Genomic DNA, 14129 nt, shown 5'->3' on the forward strand with positions numbered 1-14129 from the left:
GGGTCATTAGTCAACCACTGGAGCATCCATTACTTTCTTTGCTTTTGCTCTTTTCATTAGCACTTGCTTTCATGAAGTCTGTTCAGATCTGTTACTTTTCCCTACTAGCAGACAGTTTCATCAATTTCTCCACAGGCATCCATGATGATGGAGAAAAGTGCAGACCATCACTATTTAAATAAGGGGAAGAAGAATTTGTGTGAATTGGCTATACAAGTATTGTATTCTGAAACTTATAACCCAGTTCATCATTACACTCCATGGTCGTGTTCATCCAATATACTGAACCATGAACTAGACAACTACATTTTAGCCAGTTGGGTAAATCAAGGCTGTTTAGTTACTAGAAGGTTCTTCATGTCATGGAAATTTAGAATTGATTAGATTAATTTAATAAACTGGTTAAGTGTGCAAGTCAGACGTTCATTGTTCAGTGAGATTGAATAGTGCACAAACTTTTTCATAATGTGCCTTGATTCCCCAATTCTTGCAATAATTGCTTATCCACTTATTAGTAGATATGCATTCTTTTCATGGAGGAAAAGGACTTTTCTTCAAAGTAGATTGAGATAACTGAGATAGCAAAGTAGGAGACTGCATGAAACAGCACATTAAAGTTGCAATCTCCATATGAGTTGTTTCTTTCTTCACCAGTGCTCTCTGTTAAGCTGCAGCCATGTCATCTGACAGTGAGATGGCAATTTTTGGGGTTGCTGCCCCCTTTCTCCGCAAGTCAGAGAAAGAGAGAATTGAAGCTCAAAACAAGCCCTTTGATGCCAAGTCATCCGTCTTTGTGGTGGATCCTAAGATTTCCTTTGTAAAAGGTGTTCTCCAGAGCAAGGAAGGGGGGAAAGCCACAGTTAAAAAAGAAGGTGGAGAGGTAAGTAGAAAAACACCTTACAAGATAAAAATAAGACTTTGTTATCCTATGCTTGCTTTTGACTGAAATGTCATTTTCTCCCTTGTAGACTGTGACTGTTAAAGATGACCAAATCTTTCCAATGAACCCACCCAAATTTGATAAAATTGAGGACATGGCCATGATGACCCACCTCAATGAACCTGCTGTCCTGTATAACCTCAAAGAGCGTTATGCAGCCTGGATGATTTATGTAAGAATCTGAACATTACCACTGAATTCAGAACTGAAGATTTTATATCCACAAGCAAACAACTACTAACTTGTCTTTTCTTTCCAGACCTATTCAGGTCTCTTCTGTGTCACTGTCAATCCCTACAAGTGGTTGCCAGTGTACAACCCAGAGGTGGTTAATGCATATAGGGGGAAAAAGCGTCAAGAGGCCCCTCCTCACATCTTCTCCATCTCTGACAATGCGTATCAGTTCATGTTAACTGGTGAGCAGATAAATAAATGAATATTTCTGGGGGGAAAAAACAAGGTGGGGGAAAAAGGAAGAACATGCTTCTAGAATTTCCAGACAGAGTCTTTCCTGATAACAGAAATGAACAAGTCAGATTCTAACTGTTCATAAGTAAAACACATAATTAGCACAAACATTTATTTCTGCTTGGATTACTTCTTCGTTTCTTTGCTTTCTAGATCGCGAGAATCAGTCAATCCTGATCACGTGAGTATACCTCCAATAGTGATATTTCTGGTCAGCAGAGGTTTCACAGAGCAATATACTAGCTAACATCATGGTCTTTTGCTCTGTTTTAACAGTGGAGAATCTGGTGCTGGAAAGACTGTGAACACAAAACGTGTCATTCAGTACTTCGCAACAATTGCAGCTGCTTCTGACAAGAAGAAGGAAGAACCGCAGCAAACTGGCAAGTTAAAGGTGAAGTATGACTTTGGGAGAAGATTACACATTGCTTTCTGACAATTTCATTATGCTTAAAAGTTGACTTAGTAATGCTACTTTTACAGGGCACCCTTGAAGATCAAATCATCAGTGCCAACCCCTTGTTGGAAGCTTTTGGAAATGCCAAGACTGTGAGGAATGACAATTCATCTCGCTTTGTAAGTTACAGTTTCAAACACGTGTGGGAGTGTACTTCTTTTCGTGCCAATCTTCTTAGCATTGCACTAAAGATGACAATGAATCAGAGACAACAGGTTGTGTTTGAGAATGGAGCTTTCTAGACAAGATACAATGTTATCGTACTTGTTTTTCAGATTAAGAAAGCCTCACATCAAACCTACGCAGCAGCATCAAAATAACACAAGAAGTGTTGTGTATTGAACTGCAAGCTCCATCTCTTTGGGATGTGTCTATGACATCACAATGCACTTACAAAAGGGGAAGGCCTTCTGTCATGACAAGGCATTGCTACCTCAGTCGTTCTGTCCTTCCTTGCCTGCCCCTCCTCCCCCATCCCAATAGATCCTGATGAAGAGGTCTATCCATAGGCCAAGCCCAAGTCCCATTTTGGAACACTGAAATCCAGGAGTAGTTTAAGGAAACTGAGCCCTCCTTTCCCATTTAACACGGCACACTGGCACACTGGTATTTAAAAAGGAAAGAAATTGATTGCAATTACTATTTGCAATTTCTACGTTCACATTCATCTCATCTCATTAAATAAAGAATAAAATTATTTTTTATAAACCATTACTAATATATCAACTCACTTTGTCTTTCTCCCATATAAACCTCAACTGTTGTCCCAAAGGTAGTATTCAAAAGGCAACTGGCCTTCCCTCCCTCCTTCCCGCTCTCTCTCTCTCTCTCTCTCTCCCTCCCTTCCTCCCTCCCCCTTCTCTCTTTCTTTCTTTTTCTTTCCTTTTGAACAACACCTTTGGGGCAACCATGACCTAGATGACTGAGAATCTCCATAGACAAACCTCAACTGTTTTTCTCCTTTAATTCACTCATATTTTACACTTATATTAAAGTTTAATAATTACTGTGTCTTTATAATGGTAAACTATTTCACTTTTTTTTCCTTAAAGCCTCTGAGACAAATTAGGTTTAAAAAATTACAATTTTTTAAAATACCATACGTTCTGTAGCCAGAGACCGAAATTCCTGCTATTAAAAGGAAAATTCTCTGTACCACCCTATTATATAGTTAAATAAATACATTGAAAATATATTGTAATTAAATACTATTTTCTCCATAGGGCAAATTCATCAGAATCCATTTTGGTGCCACTGGCAAACTGGCTTCTGCAGACATTGAGACATGTAAGGGATATTTCTTTGTGTGTTTATTTGACCCTTTCTTTCTTCCTTAACTAATTCAACTTCATTGCTTTGCCAGATCTGCTGGAGAAGTCCAGAGTTACCTTCCAGCTCAAGGCTGAAAGGAGCTACCACATCTTTTATCAGATCATGTCCAACAAGAAGCCAGAACTGATTGGTAAGGAGAATCATTCATTTGGAAGACTATTTCCACTATTAAACATTACAAATGTGCTGATGATTGAACATGAAATCATGTTTGTGCTTCTTTTTACGCAGAGCTGCTTCTGATTACTACCAACCCATATGACTACCATTTTGTCAGCCAGGGTGAGATTACTGTTCCCAGCATTGATGATCAGGAAGAGTTGATGGCAACTGATGTACGTAATTTGCAGAATCGGGAACATAAAACTGTAATTTGATTAGACAAACAATAATATTTGGTTGAAATGTTTTGAGTATGTGCGGGATTTGGGCATATGATGAGTGGCATAATGTTACAAGTGGAACACTGGCAGAGACAACTAAAGACTACTGTAAATGCCAAAATGATTTCAAGTGAGTTTGAACCCTCAACTTGGCTCAGTGCTGGATTAGACAGAATCCTTTCTATTGCTTGAATTAATAGGAAGCCATTGACATCCTGGGCTTCACTGCTGAGGAAAAGACAGCCATTTACAAGCTGACAGGAGCCGTCATGCACTACGGGAACATGAAGTTCAAGCAGAAGCAGCGAGAGGAGCAGGCTGAGCCAGATGGCACAGAAGGTATTTGAAAAAATTATGGCAAAATCATTTAAAATAATCAGAACAAATTAGGGCATTATTTTACAGAAACACACCCCATGCTTCCCTAGTGTTATCTAGAAGGATACTCATATCAATCATTTGGAGTAGATAGTAGACCATAAAATATTATGCTTTCATCTATTTATTAGTATTTAACAAGGAGGAAGTTTCCATTATTTTTACTGATATTATAGTAAATACTCTTGTAGCCTTTTTTCTTCTTTTCCAAAAATCATTTTTTGGCAAATGAAGCTATAATTTTAGAGAATGAACATTCCCAGTATTGGGCAAATAGAACTCAGCCAACGCTAAGCAAAAGTCTCTTTTGTACTTTTTCCAGTCTGATTTTAATGTTCGTTACTTAACTATTCCATGCTGCGTGAGATTTATAATAAAAAAGATTCTAACCCTAAACTCTTTCTTGTCTATTTTCAGTTGCTGATAAGGCTGCTTACCTCATGAATCTCAACTCAGCAGATCTGTTGAAAGCTCTGTGCTTTCCCCGGGTCAAGGTCGGCAATGAATATGTCACCAAAGGCCAAACTGTCCAGCAGGTAATGTTACTTTAAACCAACTCTCACAAACCCTGGCATCTTCCAAGATGAATGGATTTATAATTATAATACTTGTAATATCAATATTCAAAATGGTAAATAATAATGATAAAATTCATTCTTCTTTCTTATCTGTATTCAATAGATTAAGGCACCTGAATAATAGACCATCAAGAATCTAAGTTTCTTACATAATTATAACTAAACTGAAATAACCAATTGTACCAAAACTGGGAAGATGGAGCACTAGATGATCTATATGGATAAATTTAAAACTATATTAAATGATTGAGCTAGATCTATATAAATATTTTAGGGATATGTTTTTAGTTTCTACAAAGCTTATTTCATACGAATAAGCTTTTTTTGCATATTTTTTTCAGATTTTATTGCTATATCTTTAGTTGTTCTTCATCTTTCTTTCTCTGACACACACACACACGTGTGTGTGTGTGTGTGTGTGTGTGTGTGTGTGTATACAGACATACATCTTCTATATATATAAAAGTGAAAAACCAATCATGCATCATCACAAAATCTCCAGAACCGTAAAGCCTACAAACTTGAAATTTGGCACGTATGTTCCTCTTGGCTTCTTGGTATTCACTAAGAAAGGATTTTTTCAAAATGACCATCAGAGCATTAGTATTTCATATATTATTATGGTATTAACATGCTCAGATGCTAAGGAGTTTTATTCCTCCTCTCCACTTGAAAGGAAATCTGTTCCAAATGCAAAACACAAGCAGAGGAGAGGAGTTTCAGTTTTAGTTTCACAGCACCAAACAGCTTTAGTATAGAACAGCTGAGCTAATCCACCTTGCTGTCTCCTTCTTGCTCACACAGCAAATACTGTTTCAGTTTCCAAACAGCTCTCAACTCTCTCACACACTGACAGGAGGCTAGCCAGATCAATACCGATGGATGCTGGTAGGCAGTGGCAGAATCCTGCCCCCTTATTTTCCTCCACAAAAACTAAGCCCTACCACATAATTTCATAGCAAAGCACAGGTATTGAGGTAGTACACTATATATAAGATTGGAAGAATTATTAATTTAAAATATCCCTTACGCATATTGATTTTGCCATTGTCTTCTTATTCTAGGTCTACAATAACGTTGGTGCTCTGGCTAAGGCCGTTTATGAGAAGATGTTCTTATGGATGGTCATTCGCATCAACCAACAATTGGATACCAAACAATCCAGACAATATTTCATTGGTGTGCTGGACATTGCCGGCTTTGAGATCTTTGATGTAAGGAAACAGGGAGAAAGATGTACATATAAACAGATAGGAGGAACAGTGTTTGCTTTACTCAAATTTATTTCATCTTAATTCATCTTAACAAAACTCTCTTCTTTTTTTTATAGTTCAACAGCTTGGAGCAGCTCTGCATCAACTTCACTAATGAGAAACTGCAACAGTTTTTCAACCATCACATGTTTGTCCTAGAGCAAGAAGAGTACAAGAAAGAAGGAATTGAATGGGAGTTTATTGACTTTGGCATGGACCTGGCTGCCTGCATTGAGCTCATTGAGAAGGTCCATTTTATAGTAGACTTAACTAATGCATATTTCAGATAGGATAAGAAATGCTTTAGGTTTCTCTCAAAAATAATTGATGAAAATCCCGACTGAAACTACATGTACCATCATCTTGTTTTATCCTGCCCATTACAGTCTTTGACTGCTTCCCTTTCTTTATTATTATTTTTTCTAGAAAGTTTAGCTCTCAGCTTTTCTAATGGCTTTATTAGAAGGACAACCTAAGAAAGAATAAATACAATTATAGTAGGATCCTAATCAATTTATAATAACATGCTCAAACCAATTCTTGACATAAAAATAAATGTATATGTAGAATGTACCTTACAGTAAGTATGAAATCTTGTTAGATATTCATAATTGCTCATTGAAGTATAATTTAGAAGATGTAGTCTACTTTTCAGTGAGAGTATGTGTCTCCATGTTTACATTTTGTTTCTTTTCAACCCTTCTGCTCTGATTTTACTTGTGTGTGTATATATACTTGATGAAGCAACCATGTCATTGTTCTTTCTAGCCCATGGGCATTTTCTCCATCCTGGAAGAAGAGTGCATGTTTCCCAAGGCAACAGACATGTCCTTCAAGAACAAACTTTATGACCAGCATCTTGGCAAATCAAACAACTTCCAAAAACCCAAGCCTGTCAAAGGCAAGCCGGAGGCCCACTTTGCCTTGGTGCACTATGCTGGCACTGTGGATTATAATATCAGTGGCTGGTTGGAGAAAAACAAGGATCCCTTGAATGACACCGTGGTGGGGCTCTACCAGAAATCCTCAATGAAGACTTTAGCTTTGTTGTTTGCTGACCGCCCTGCAGAAGGTGAGAGCTATAATGAAAGGATTTTTTTTTCTTCAATGAGAAAAAATGTTCAAGAAATGTAATGTTTATATATATATTTTCTATTCATTTCGATTTTAGAGGGCACTACCAAGAAGGCTGCCAAGAAGAAGGGTTCTTCTTTCCAGACTGTGTCTGCACTGTTCAGGGTATGGTATAATGTTATACTGGGATTCCTTGGAGAGGAAGGAAAAATACTATGTAGTAATAATGCGGCAACTTATTGGGGTATTTAAGGAAGATATTGAATTGGACTGAATTTGTAGAATTCACAACTTAAAATAAGTTTTTGCGTGCTTCTGGATAATTCAGATATAAAGAAAGTGTATGGAATATTATTGGCTGGTAGAACAAAATCAGAACTGAAACTAAAAATCACAGAAGCATAGTGATGCTTTGTATACTATTTTGCTTACATCTCTGAGGTGTTAATCCTAGTACTTCTTTAAAGTTCCCAAAGAAGCCATATGCATTTAGGCCATCAATATCCAGCTAGACATATGTAGACAAGTTCCATGATGAACATTTATATAGCAAGCAAATGAGCTAATGTTACACTGGAACTGTACTTTGGTTCAAAGTCACTTTGCAAGCATATGTGACAGTAGCCCAAACATCAAATAATACTTTAGCTGCATATGTTAGATCTTTGTGGTGTGGACGCTATTGTTTATCTTATTTTTAATCCACCCAATGGCTAGAATTCATTTGCATCCAATAGACCTGCTTATTTGGATACATGATTTTCCTTTACAGGAATACATTGATTTGTTTGGAATTTTGTACAGAAATATTTCTTTTCTGGATCTATAGGAGAACTTAAACAAACTGATGTCCAATCTGAGAAGTACTCACCCACACTTTGTGCGTTGCATTATTCCCAATGAAACAAAAACACCTGGTAAGGCATTGTGGGGGGCGGGTATGATAGGTATTTTACAATGCTTGTCTCTGTATGTGGTTTGGTCCTAATTCTTTTTTTAATCATTTTTTTTAAAAGGTGCTATGGATCATGAGCTTGTGCTGCATCAGCTGAGGTGCAATGGTGTGCTGGAAGGCATCCGCATTTGCAGAAAGGGATTTCCCAGTAGGATCATTTATGCTGATTTCAAACAGAGGTCAGCTTGGCCTTTTTATAGAGTTCTTTACATATCTCTCTCTCTCTCTCTGCATTCTCTCTCCCTCTATCTCTCCCTCCCTCTCCCTTTGCCTCTCCCTCCCTCCCTCTGTCTGTCTGTCTATCTATCTATCTATCTATCTATCTATCTATCTATCTATCTTATATCTATCTATCTATCTATCTATCTATCTATCTATCTATCTATCTATCTATCTATCTATCTATCTATGCCAATCTGCCATAGTAACTGTCTGTGATAGAGTACCTCTACCCTAATTTAACATTCAAATAGATTCAAGATACTAAAGTATTAAATTAATTGAAAGCAGCAGTCATATCAATAGGCAGAATAAAATGTTGGGAGGAGGATGAAAGGGAGTTTTGCTCATTTCTCCCTTTTCAGACTTTTATTCCTTTTGACAACTTCTTTTTCTTTGAAAATAACAGGAAGGAAATTATAAATGTTTTCTTGGTTCAGGGGTGAGTGGGCTTTAGGTCCTGTGGAATCAAAATATTCCCGTGTCTGGCCGATCTGTCCTGTTTATCATTACATTAGAGAGCAAGATGCTAGTAAAGGATATGCAAGTATGGTATTTTCCTCCAGTGACAAATTTTATCTCTTTCTACCTTTGAAGGAAATATCCAGCGTGTCCCATGACACCTTGGAAACCTTCTTACATATCCTTAGCTTGTAACCTCAGAACAATGCATTAAATATAAATGACTTTGACATTGAACTCTCTTGTTTTCTCAGTGTAATGCTATAGAGCTTAAGAGAGTTTTTTGTTCTGGACACCCAGACCCCCCCCCCCCACCAATCTTTTCACCAGTTTACTTAGAAATTAAGTTCCTACTTAAGTTATCAGGCTAGAATTGCTATAACTTCAGAAAGTGAAAAAAGGAGTAAACATTCAACTATTGAGACTTTTGTAATCTAATTTCTTTCTCATTACAATAAATCTAGTTAAAGAAACTTCTCTTGATCCTGTTGCTTTTAGGTATAATTGGTTATCAACAGCTTGACAAGCCATATTTATTTATTTCTCACATTTCTATGCTGCTCAATTCCCAAGTGATCTGGGCAGTTTCACAAACTAAGTATACTCACCCCTAACAACAACAACAACAACAACAACAACAGCAACAACAACAACACCCAGTCTGAAAATCTGGCTGACTGTGCAATGATTGATAATAATAATATCCAGCAGAGTATTCACAAAGAAGAAACTACAAAACAATACAACTTACTTCTACTAATCTTTCAGTAAAAGCAGACCCACCCAAACCACCTAAGCCCATACTGAGAGATGAATAAATATTTTATAGCATATTTATGTTCAATTCTTTTTACTGAGGACAAATAATTTTAAAAACACCTGTTAGGCAATACACAGGAAGATTTATAGGTGGTATTTTTTTCTACTAGATACAAAGTCCTGAATGCAAGTGCCATTCCAGAGGGCCAGTTCATTGATAGCAAGAAAGCTTCTGAGAAACTTCTTGGATCCATTGATGTGGACCACACTCAGTATAAATTTGGACACACCAAGGTGTGTAAGGTGTAAGTCTTTGTCCTAAATACTGTTTTGTATTTTGTAGTGCTTACATATGACATTCTGTAATGCTTCCCCCCCGCCCCCCAGGTGTTCTTTAAGGCTGGTCTTTTGGGTCTCCTAGAAGAAATGAGAGATGATAAGTTAGCCCTTCTGATAACACGCACTCAAGCTATGTGCCGTGGTTTCTTAGCAAGAACAGAATATCAGAAAATGTTAGCAAGGAGGTGAGAATCCCATAATTATTTAAATCAATTCGGTCAGAAGTCTTTCATTGGTGGATCTGTGTTACATGTAATTTAAGGAACACTTTTTAACTTTGTTGATAGGGAGGCTATCTTCACTATTCAGTACAATGTCCGTTCATTCATGAATGTCAAACATTGGCCATGGATGAAACTGTATTTCAAGATCAAACCTTTGCTAAAGAGTGCTGAAGCAGAAAAAGAAATGGCCAACATGAAGGAAGAGTTTGAGAAAACAAAGGAACTGCTTGCAAAGTCAGAAGCTAAGCGAAAGGAACTTGAAGAAAAAATGGTGTCTCTGATGCAAGAGAAGAATGACTTGCAACTCCAAGTCCAAGCTGTAAGCAAATAGAATTTTAAATATTGTTCTTTTATTGGCTAATCCAGCGTAGCTTAGTAAGCAATCATTTATAGATTTCAGGGGAAATCTTTGGGATTATTTAGAAATTCACCCATATTATTACATATATTAAATATCTTATTACATCATAACACTATTTCATCATTGATAATATATAAACGTACATAAAGACTGTAATGTAACAGGTAACTATACTTGTTTTTATATTGTATGAACTAATATTATCAATTTATTAAGAGTCAGTTGGAATTAGGTAGCATCGAAAATCAAATAAATAAAAAAGTTCTGCATTATACTGATTTTTAGCCAATATACAGGAAATCTTTATTTTTGTTTATTGTTCCAAAAATGCTGAGAGGTGATCCCATGTATATTGCTTAGTGAAATGTGACTTTCTCTATTAGAGTAGAAAATTTTGTATATGTGTAGATATTTTAATTAGGAAACATTTTTTGGGGAAAAAAATCTATACCTTCCTTTCATAGGAAGCTGATGGCTTGGCAGATGCTGAGGAGAGATGTGACCAGCTAATCAAAACCAAAATCCAACTGGAAGCTAAAGTTAAGGAGCTGACCGAGCGAGCTGAAGATGAAGAAGAAATGAATGCTGAATTGACAGCCAAGAAGAGGAAACTGGAGGACGAATGCTCAGAACTGAAGAAGGACATTGATGATCTTGAGCTGACACTGGCCAAAGTTGAAAAGGAAAAGCATGCTACAGAAAACAAGGTACTGGTCAAAAATATACCAAAATCAAATTGCTACCCACTATTGCCATTTCAGAATACATGGAACATTTTAACTCTGTTCACTGTTTAAAGGTGAAAAACCTTACTGAAGAGATGGCAGTCTTGGACGAGACCATTGCCAAACTGACCAAGGAGAAGAAAGCCCTGCAAGAGGCCCATCAACAGACCTTGGATGATCTGCAGGCAGAGGAGGACAAAGTGAACACTCTGACCAAAGCAAAGACCAAGCTGGAACAGCAAGTGGATGATGTAAGCATGCTATCATCCCCAGAGAAGAATTGGTCTGAAGTTGAGGTACTGTTGTGACAGCACAATCACTCTGGTCTCTTTGTCTTCAGCTTGAAGGGTCTCTGGAGCAAGAAAAGAAACTTCGCATGGACCTTGAACGAGCTAAGAGGAAGCTAGAAGGGGATTTGAAGCTAGCTCAGGAATCCACAATGGATTTGGAAAATGATAAGCAGCAGCTGGATGAAAAGCTGAAGAAGTAAGTAGTAATGTATATTGTGATGGACCTTTGTGTTAATTGGAATACTCTTAACATTTAATTTGGAGACTAACCCATTATATTTTGTTGTGATAAGGAAAGACTTTGAAATCAGCCAACTCCAGAGCAGGATTGAAGATGAACAGGTCCTGGGCTCCCAGCTTCAGAAGAAGATCAAGGAGCTGCAGGTTTGTCACAAAGTGGTTCTTTCATGAATGGAGAATTAAGTTCTCTGGGAGCCAGTTTCAGGACTCATGGTTGTCTTTTTCTAGGCCCGTATTGAGGAATTGGAAGAGGAGATTGAGGCAGAACGGGCATCTCGCGCCAAAGCAGAGAAACAGCGGGCCGATCTCTCCAGGGAACTTGAAGAGATCAGTGAGCGTCTGGAGGAAGCTGGTGGGGCAACTGTAGCTCAGATTGAGATGAACAAGAAACGTGAGGCAGAATTTCAGAAAATGCGCCGGGACCTTGAAGAGGCCACCTTGCAGCATGAAGCTACAACTGCTGCCCTCCGCAAGAAGCATGCAGATAGTGCAGCTGAACTTGGGGAACAAATAGATAACCTGCAGCGAGTAAAGCAGAAGCTGGAGAAGGAGAAGAGTGAACTGAAGATGGAGATTGATGATCTTGCAAGCAATATGGAATCTGTCTCTAAAGCTAAGGTATGCTGTAGTACATTAAATAGATAGTGGAAAGATGCTGGTTTTATACCTAGGTTTCTTTGTTATATATTGAAGTTAAAATCATTTCCTTGCCAATATTTCATGGATACTTCAGAGTTAGAAAAATAAGAATGTTCACAAACATTGGATTCCAGACTGCAGAGTTCAATATTTATAACACATGCTGATGATGAATTTTCTATTTAGTAAATTATAACTAATCTCTCTCTCTCTCTTTACACACACACATGTGTATATGTGTGTGTGTGTGTGTGTATCTGTGTGTATGTATGTATGTATGTGTATATATATATATATATATATATATATATATATATATATATATATATATATATATGCAAAATTTAATAATTTTTGCATATTTAGTGAGTCCACTTTCATAATACCCCATTTGTTTATGCAATGCAAGATGTGCAATCTATCTCACTTTATTATTTCTGGAGGCTGTTCTGTTTTCTTAAACATTTTAGGTATCCTTACTAAATATTGTACATTGTAATATCTGGAAGTGAAAAATGAATACTATTTCCTGTGGAATCATTTAAAAGGTTGCCGTTTTTTCTTTTTTCCATGTTGCTTAGGCCAATCTTGAAAAGATGTGTCGCACACTAGAAGATCAGCTAAGTGAACTTAAAACAAAGGACGAGGAGCACATGCGTAACATTAATGATATTAATGCTCAAAGGGCTCGCCTACAAACAGAAGCAGGTAAGCGATGAAATATATTTTGAGAAAATGATTTTGTATCTTTTTGTCCCCAATGTGAAGAACCTTGTTAAATTAGGTTCCCAAATTGATTTTTGAAATGAATTGAGCTGAATTCTAAAGCTCCCCAGTCGAGAAAATGTTAATGTGACTTTTATTCCAAAAATGTCATATATTCCTTGCTTCAGGTGAGCTCTCACGACAAGTTGAAGAAAAAGATTCTCTGATCTCCCAGCTGTCCAGAAGCAAGCAAGCTTTTACTCAACAAATTGAGGAACTGAAACGACAACTTGAGGAAGAGATAAAGGTACAGAAGCTGAATTATGCATATCTTTTATTGTCTTTCATGTTACCAGAAGTACATACAGAACCTCCTGAGGTGCTTCAGAAGATTTCCTAATACGACACTTGCCTTTGTTTGTGTATTTATTGATTTGTTATATGTTCCTTTCTCTCTCTTCTCATTTCTTGTGAAGTCTTATCCTGGAAAATTATGTTCTTAATTATGTTTGATGACCTGGCAATTTGAAGAATCTCTAATATTTGATTAACTCTACAGGCCAAGAATGCCCTGGCTCATGGCTTGCAATCTGCTCGACATGACTGTGACCTCCTTCGAGAGCAATATGAAGAGGAGCAGGAAGCCAAGGCTGAGCTACAACGTGCCCTGTCCAAGGCAAACAGTGAAGTTGCCACATGGAGGACAAAATATGAGACTGATGCCATTCAGCGGACTGAGGAACTGGAGGAGGCTAAGTAGGTTCAATAAACATATTGCAACTTTCAAATAAACTTGTAGTGTAAATAGAGTTAGATTAGTGGTTTTTCAGAGAGGGGTGTTTGCCACAATATATTCACTGAATAATATTTTATTGTGTGACTTGGGATAAAATTGTGAATTTAAATTAACTCCTGAGATTTTGCAGACCTCTTTATCCTGAATTTTCCTGATGCTGAAACAGAATGATTGAAATGAGATCATTCACTAGACAGTTTATTCAGCCAAATCAAATATTTTACTACTATGGAGCATTGGATTTATGTTTCTTCAGGAAAAAGCTTGCTCAGCGTCTGCAGGAAGCTGAGGAACATGTAGAAGCTGTGAATTCCAAATGTGCTTCCTTGGAGAAGACCAAGATGAGGTTGCAGAATGAAGTGGAGGACCTGATGATTGACGTAGAAAGGTCCAATGCAGCTTGTGCAGCTCTCGATAAGAAGCAGAAGAACTTCGACAAGGTAATTTGAGCTGCTGTTATCACTATCATTGTTTTAAAAGTGAAATGCACTGTCTGCACACAAGTTTTAAGTTTAATTAACTTATTTCTTGCTCTTTTGGGGTTTCTTTTAG

The 14129-nt window shown here is 37.2% G+C and overlaps 1 protein-coding gene across 1 annotated transcript in view; it reads left to right on the forward strand.

Moving 5' to 3' along the window:
• Nucleotides 1-563: 563 nt before the first annotated feature.
• LOC113437206 (uncharacterized) overlaps nt 564-14129 on the forward strand; it is a 48591-nt gene continuing 35025 nt past the window's right edge. The window contains exons 1-29 of the mRNA XM_087923174.1: nt 564-880; nt 969-1112; nt 1200-1356; nt 1562-1589; nt 1685-1802; nt 1892-1984; nt 3089-3152; nt 3229-3327; nt 3429-3532; nt 3781-3919; nt 4376-4494; nt 5601-5750; nt 5867-6037; nt 6558-6861; nt 6961-7028; nt 7693-7780; nt 7880-7997; nt 9429-9552; nt 9646-9782; nt 9885-10140; nt 10647-10889; nt 10982-11158; nt 11248-11393; nt 11491-11581; nt 11666-12055; nt 12658-12784; nt 12970-13088; nt 13341-13537; nt 13834-14017. Of these exons, the coding sequence (XP_087779300.1) occupies nt 677-880; nt 969-1112; nt 1200-1356; nt 1562-1589; nt 1685-1802; nt 1892-1984; nt 3089-3152; nt 3229-3327; nt 3429-3532; nt 3781-3919; nt 4376-4494; nt 5601-5750; nt 5867-6037; nt 6558-6861; nt 6961-7028; nt 7693-7780; nt 7880-7997; nt 9429-9552; nt 9646-9782; nt 9885-10140; nt 10647-10889; nt 10982-11158; nt 11248-11393; nt 11491-11581; nt 11666-12055; nt 12658-12784; nt 12970-13088; nt 13341-13537; nt 13834-14017 (4359 nt within the window). The 5' untranslated portion in view covers nt 564-676. The remainder of the gene's footprint in view (nt 881-968; nt 1113-1199; nt 1357-1561; nt 1590-1684; nt 1803-1891; nt 1985-3088; nt 3153-3228; nt 3328-3428; nt 3533-3780; nt 3920-4375; nt 4495-5600; nt 5751-5866; nt 6038-6557; nt 6862-6960; nt 7029-7692; nt 7781-7879; nt 7998-9428; nt 9553-9645; nt 9783-9884; nt 10141-10646; nt 10890-10981; nt 11159-11247; nt 11394-11490; nt 11582-11665; nt 12056-12657; nt 12785-12969; nt 13089-13340; nt 13538-13833; nt 14018-14129) is intronic.

The sequence above is a fragment of the Pseudonaja textilis genome, chromosome 2, assembly GCF_049901715.1.
Source record: "Pseudonaja textilis isolate UNSWEBS1 chromosome 2, rPseTex1.2, whole genome shotgun sequence".
Taxonomy (NCBI): Eukaryota; Metazoa; Chordata; class Lepidosauria; order Squamata; family Elapidae; genus Pseudonaja; species Pseudonaja textilis.